The 6,759-nt window shown below is 36.3% G+C and overlaps 1 protein-coding gene across 1 annotated transcript; it reads right to left on the bottom strand.

Annotated features, from left to right (window-relative positions):
- Positions 1 to 1,585: 1,585 nt before the first annotated feature.
- Positions 1,586 to 5,516, bottom strand: tmem160 (transmembrane protein 160). The gene is made up of 4 exons (XM_022768616.1): positions 5,207 to 5,516; positions 4,925 to 4,949; positions 3,961 to 4,053; positions 1,586 to 3,118 (listed from the first exon to the last, which is right to left on the bottom strand). The coding sequence occupies exons 1-4, from the start codon at positions 5,426 to 5,428 to the stop codon at positions 2,799 to 2,801; spliced, it is 660 nt and encodes a 219-aa protein (XP_022624337.1). The 5' UTR covers positions 5,429 to 5,516; the 3' UTR covers positions 1,586 to 2,798.
- Between the last annotated feature and the right edge of the window lie 1,243 nt (positions 5,517 to 6,759).

The raw sequence follows: 6,759 nt of genomic DNA, 5'->3' as shown, positions 1-6,759 counted from the left end.
ATGATGTTTCTCAACATTTTTTGCCTTACTATACTGTAACTTTTTGGTATTTTCTACCTTACTATACTATGACGGTTTTTTAAATTTTCGTACCTTACTATACTATGATATTTTTTTTTAATTTTTATGCCTTACTATACTATGATGTTTTTTGGGGTTTTATGCCTTACTATACTATGACATTTCTTTTGCCTCACTATACTGTGACGTTTTTTTTATATTTTTTACCTAACTTTACTATGACGTTTTTTAACATTTTCATGCCTTACTATACTATGATGTTTTTGACACTTTTTGCCTTACTTTACTATGACGGTTTATTTTTTGTACCTTATTATAATATGACATTTTTTGACATTTTTTGCCTTATACTATGACGTTTTTTGACATTTTTTGCCTTACTATACTATGGTTTTCTTTGACATTTTTGCCTTACTATACTACGACGTTTTATAACATTTTTATGTTTTACTATACTATGATGTTATTTGACACTTTTTACCTTACTGTACTATGAAGTTTTTATGCCTTACTCTGCTATGACATTTTTGGACGTTTTTTATGCCTTACTACACTATGACGTTTTTTTGCCTTACCATACTATGATGTTTGACATTTTTAAACCTTAATATAGTATTCTTTGTGTGTAAAATTCAAATCCATAAGCCTAGAATTGAGCTCCACAAATGTTTTTTCGTTTCACAAATAGAAAATTGATTCAAAAATGTCTGTTTGAAAGTTGTAAATGTTAGGAAGATATTCACAAATACTTTTCATGTATTTGTAAATGAATTGAATGTACTCACAGATAATATTTTTATTTGTGGAATTTGTTTGTTTATTTGCAAATCCGTTTTATATTTGCAAGATATTTATGTGAATTTGTAAATGTATTTTTTGTATTTGTGGAAGGTGTTTTATCTTTACAGATTTCACATTTACACACGGATTGTCAGTCTGTTCACACAAATAATATTGAAACAAATGTACCTCCATACCCAGACAACAGAGGTCATGTCCAATTTCCAAAGGATTTATCAGTTTCATCAAACTTAGAGCAGTTAACAACTGTCAATTTAAAATGTACATGTGGTGAATATTTTATGAGCTAATTCCACTGTTTTTAGTGTCACTATGGATTACCTCTGAGCCCAAAAATCAAAAGGAAAGAAAGAAGAGATTTACTGTCTACAATTTTCTGCTGCCAGTGTGTGAGAAAGCTTTAAAACAAAATTTAGGCCTTGGGACCGAAAATATAATAGAACAGTAAACTGAATAAACGTTGAAAACATTTAGTGACCTTTGGTATGTGCGGTAGAAGCATGTGTTGGTGGGACCATGACCTGCAGCTGCCTGCTGGATAATCCAGTTTTAGGTTGGACCATAGACTGTGTAAAAAAGTTAGGACTTGAACTCATGATCTCAGTTTTTGTAGTCCCCACCAAAAGAGATGGGAAAATTAAACGACCTCTTCAAGGTATTGTATAACTCTTATTTTGTCTTTCTTCTGCTGTTTATTGTCTCATGAAGGTTAGGGACCATCACACTATTGAACTGTAAAAAAAAAAAAAAAAGTCTGTTTACGCACAGATTTCATCTGGCTTTATTACTGTATATACAGTAGGGCGCATTGAAAGTGGTGCACACATAAACAAAAGTAAACAACAGTGAACCCCATTCCCACACACAAACTCAATATTATCAACTTTTCCATACTATCAACTATTCCTAAAATCCAGTAAAACAGCAATTATATCTATCACCAGATAGTGTGAAACTCACTCAGAAGATAAAATGGTTTATGGTTAGATTTAGGTACTGTACATGTATATTTACAATACCGAGCAAAATATATAACCACAGAAAAAGCAGTAAAAAATACTCTGTTTCCAAAAGTCTAGAGTTACTATAATGACAAACGAAAACTGATAAAAGTGCTATTGTCCTTATAAAACAAAATAAAAAATTTACTTCACAGGGTCAATTTAAACCTTTTAAAAATAAATTCTAAGCCCTCATTAATTTGCAATCACAAAGAGAGACCTCAAACATGCATATAGTATGTCCATCCTCTCTAGATCTCACAGCATATTACAACCAGATTCTTGTATTTCAAGACTTTTATGAAAACTTCAAGTAGTCAAGTCACAGTTAATTATGTTGAACAAGATTATAAGACGAACAGCATCTAGCAACACTTGGCTGGGAAAAGCCAATGGTCTAAAATGATTGCATACAGTGCCCTGAAAAGTAAACTTGAAGAAGAAACATATGATGTTCTCAGTGAGTCTTTCCAATGTGCATGTGAATATGAAGATGTAGAAAATGTAAAAAAAAAAAAAAAAAAAAAAAAAAAAAAAAAAATCAATAAAATTTTCAGACAGATTGATAACGCAAGTGAAGCAGCTTTCAATATATGTGATTGTAAGAAATTTTACAAAACAGCTGATTTATTCAGCAGAGGTGAGCGTATTCAAATGACCAAATTATCAATAATTCTCAGCATCTCTCTCACCTGTTCTCCAAAAGATCATGAAGTCTTTCTTTACCTTTACAACAGTCTTTACATCAATATAATAATGGATAATAGATCTGTATCTATAAACTCACACACAGCCTGCATATGAACCTGTAGGCTGCTTGCTTGCACACACATACAAATAAGGGGAAACCCTGAATCAAAGCAGCGCGTACACACACACACACACACACACACACACACACACACACACACACACACACACACACACACACACACACACACACACACCCCTCCATTCTCCATCCCGGGAAGATCTCTACTTCTTCGGCCCCTTGCTGTCACTGTCCTCACTGTCGCGGGAGCCACGGTAACCCCGGAGTTCGCGCCTCTCCCGGCACTCCCGGCACTCTTCCTCGTCCTCTCCCTCCTCATCCCCCTCGTGGATGATCTCCACCTCCAGGCGGCCGATGTAGAGAGATACTGCACAGAGCCAGAAGAGGGCGACGCTGCCCACCACGGCTCCTTGGAGCAGCAGTGCTGGCACGGACAGCAGCATCATCCTCCGCAAGGCAAAGAGGCTGCCAATGTACGAGGCACCGCCAAACGACACACACACACCTCCCAGGATAAAGAAGGCTGAGGAAAAACAGATTGACATGGTATTATTGTAGAGATCCAATTAATTTTCTCACTGTAATGAAGTCTGGGAGGGAGGCAGTTTGGATCTACTCATTCTCTTAATTATTTAGGTAAAAATTAAAGATGAAGTGGAAGATTTTCTGGTCTGGAAAATTATTTTAGACAACATAATTATACAAGCTGTGTCCACAATGCAACACTGGGAATATATATTAGAAATAGGTCTAACCTCATGACTAGATTTATTACCATGCCTGTTAAGTTTTGTTTTCAGCTTTTTTACACATTAATGTGCATCAAACTCAATGACTATTAATCATAAATGATTTAATGAAGGTCTTGTTTGATAAACTTTTAACACTCAAAACCAGCATTTCACATAACCATGACATTGGTTACAACAAGATATCAAGGATCTAACCTCCTTTTTTCTTTGTTTTTTTTTTACTCATGATTTTAGTCAATTGCAGAAATCCTTGTGAAATTATTCATTTCAAACCTGCTGGTGAATCCACAAATGAAATCTAACGCAAGGTTCTCTTAGAAATTTACAAATTTTCAGACAAAAAGAGCTGAGGTATTGACACATTAGATGGTCCAGTTAAAAAAGTTGTAGTTATTTCATGGACATTCACCGATTTTCAAATGCAATTACTTTTTTATTTTATTTTTCTTGAATCCACTAGTTTTAAAATATTTAATGTCTGCAGCAGCAACTCTGTTAATGAACGTGCATCACAAGCTAATGTTTGTTACTGAACTACCACAGAGCTTGGGATGGCAGTGGGCCGATTTCCACCTCTACTGTACTGTACATGAAACAGTATTGAAGCCTGTACCATATCCTGCTTCTCGTCCCACTTCACTCTGGACAAATGCGATGACTCCGATCCCAGTTGCCAGTAGACCGTTCCTGAACCACGAGAGGAATCCTGCAAAACAGTCAGAGCCAGAAATAAACAGCTGACACGTTACAGCCTGAGCAGAGCCTGAGCCAGAATCAATCATGCTGTTTACATGAATCACTGTCCTTGCAGCTGTCTTTGTATCGAGACCTTATAGTAACCTGCCCAATTCTAAGACGATATATATATATATATAGACACATAATATGTATATATAGAGAGAGGTTTAAAGTTTGGATGTAAATAAGAATATGTTTGAACATTTGACAGACAAGAGTGGAGACTTGTAAAAAAAAAAAAAAAAAAAAAAAAAAAAAAAAGCTCATCAGTAAACATACCAACAGTCTGAGCTGTGTCCTAATCCTACACTACAAACTATTAGTGCGTCTTCACACTGGAGAAGTGACAGAGTTAAGTATACTCAAAGATGTCAGCGCACGCATACGGAAAAACACTTGATTTTTGAGAGCACTATGGTTCCACAATACAATGCACAGAGCTAATGGAGGAGCTCCTTACAGTTGCAAAACAAACAAATTGCAATTGTTGACATGAGACAACTCATGGATGATCTTTGGGGGAAAGAAAATATAAAATTTACAGAAAAATCTTGTTTGGCCTTTGTAAAGTTTAATTGATAGAAGAGTTCCAAGGGTAGGTGTAGGCTTATGCAGGGTTTTGAATGAAGGACTTTTCTTTGTTATGGAGTATTTTTACACTGTGGTATTAGTACTTTTACCAAGGCAAATGATCTGAGTACTTCTTCCACCACTAGATATATAAAACATAATTTTATATATAACATACCTACAGAAGAAGTGTGAGGGGAGAATTAAATAAGGACTTTGAAATATGGAGTTGAAGGTTTAACCCAAGTGCAGTGAAGTCTTTAAATTACCTGTTTCATGGGACTTTCTCAGCATCTGCGAAAACCAGAGAAGAAAAGCTATTAGCAACATCAACCTCTGGTTCAACGATCCATTTTCCTTCCAGGATATTAATATATGATTATGACCATAACATGAAATGTATTCGGTCAAGTGTGACACAACCTCTGTAGTTCGTTTTCTTCAAAAGAGAAACGAAAGTAAAAGTAGCTGTGACATTTAAGAGTTGGGTTGAGAAAGCAATCAGTCCGTGAAAATGAATATAAAGGATTTTCCTCTCGGACTGAACCTACCAAAGCGTCCGCCTTGTCGAGGTCTGTGAACTGGTACTGCTGCGGCTCCGGCCCCCGGCTCTTCCCCCACGGTCCCTTCTCCCCATGCCGAAGCCGGGCCGAGCCGTGCAGCCTCCGCAGCGGGGCAGCGGCGCAGGGAGGCCGGACCTGCTTCACTACCCGGGCGAAGTGGGACACGGACTGAGGCAACTGCCTCCTCATGAACAAACTAAGGAAAGCCATCACATTACTAGTCCCTGCTAGCTAAAATACGAGCTGAACGCAAAAGCACAACACGACCTTTGCATGCCCTGTGAACTCTCACACGGTCGACGACATACCGGAAAGAGCCTCCCGCGTACAGGTAGGCAGAATGAACACAGCGCCACCGTGCTGACGTCAATTAAATACATAATTAAAATAAAACAACAAAATAGGAATAAAACAGATTATTTTACCACGCAACTAATTTTTCTTTTAATTTTTTTTATATGTTTGCATATATCGAAATTTCCCCTCAAAATCAATTATAACAACCTGCAATTACACATTTATGCCACACGAGTGAGCCAGAGCACAAGCCTATGATTTACATGACACGTTCACGTTTATTTATTTTTTTAAACTATTTTTTAAACAGTAGCCTACAATACAGACAAGGGACAACAACAACAAAAAGACTTTTAATTTGAAAATATAAAGCGGCAAAGGGGGATTTAAAAAGGCTTAAAAATAAAAAAAAGTAAAGCAAAATAAATAATAAAATAACATTAGAAACATAAAATGGAGCACATGTACATTTTCATCCTTACATGTTCAAAGATTGGAGATAATTTTTTTACCTTTTATTCTTTATAATTATATTAAATTATATATATATTATATATAATTTATAATTTATAACCCTTTTTTTCTTTTTGCTTCTTTCTCTTTTTTTTCTTTTTTTGTGTTTAAGACTATTCAGACACATTTGAAAAATCACCTAGGATAAGGATTGAGGGACTTGGATCCTTCCAGCTGCAACAAATCATTTCATTTTCAATTAATTGTATAAATATTTTATTAATTTTGTGTCTCCAATATATGCCATGAAATTGTGAAAAAAAAAGTGGTGAAGACAAAAAACACATCACACCTAACATGGCTTTTAGCTAAGTTGAGTAGAAAAGAATGGTGTTCTGTTGGAGCATGCAGATACTGAATCCAGTATGTGTGTATGTACATATGTCAAAGTGTGGAAAATTGTTTCAGAGGAACTTGAAGGGGACAATCAGGAGAGAGAGGGAGAGCTATGATGTGAAGTAATCTGAGCTTTTAAACACACTCCCAGTTATTATTCACCTTCGTCCTTTGCCATGTCATACACACACACACACACACATACACACACACTGATACTGTACAACCCTATGTGCACATCCAATGAACCTGTGTGGATGTGTGTGTGTTTATGAGGCAGAGATCTGTGCTCCCACGTGTCCTCTGTGAGGATGAGTGTACGGCCTCTTCCTGAGGGTCCTTTGTCTTCTTCAGTCCACTGGGACCCAGAGAGACCACGCCTGTCATACCTGATT

The sequence above is a fragment of the Seriola dumerili genome, unplaced genomic scaffold (assembly GCF_002260705.1).
Source record: "Seriola dumerili isolate Sdu_G_001 unplaced genomic scaffold, Sdu_1.0 BDQW01001731.1, whole genome shotgun sequence".
NCBI lineage: Eukaryota > Metazoa > Chordata > Actinopteri > Carangiformes > Carangidae > Seriola > Seriola dumerili.
Note: the sequence above shows the minus strand (reverse complement) of the source record. Positions and strands in the feature narration are given on the sequence as shown.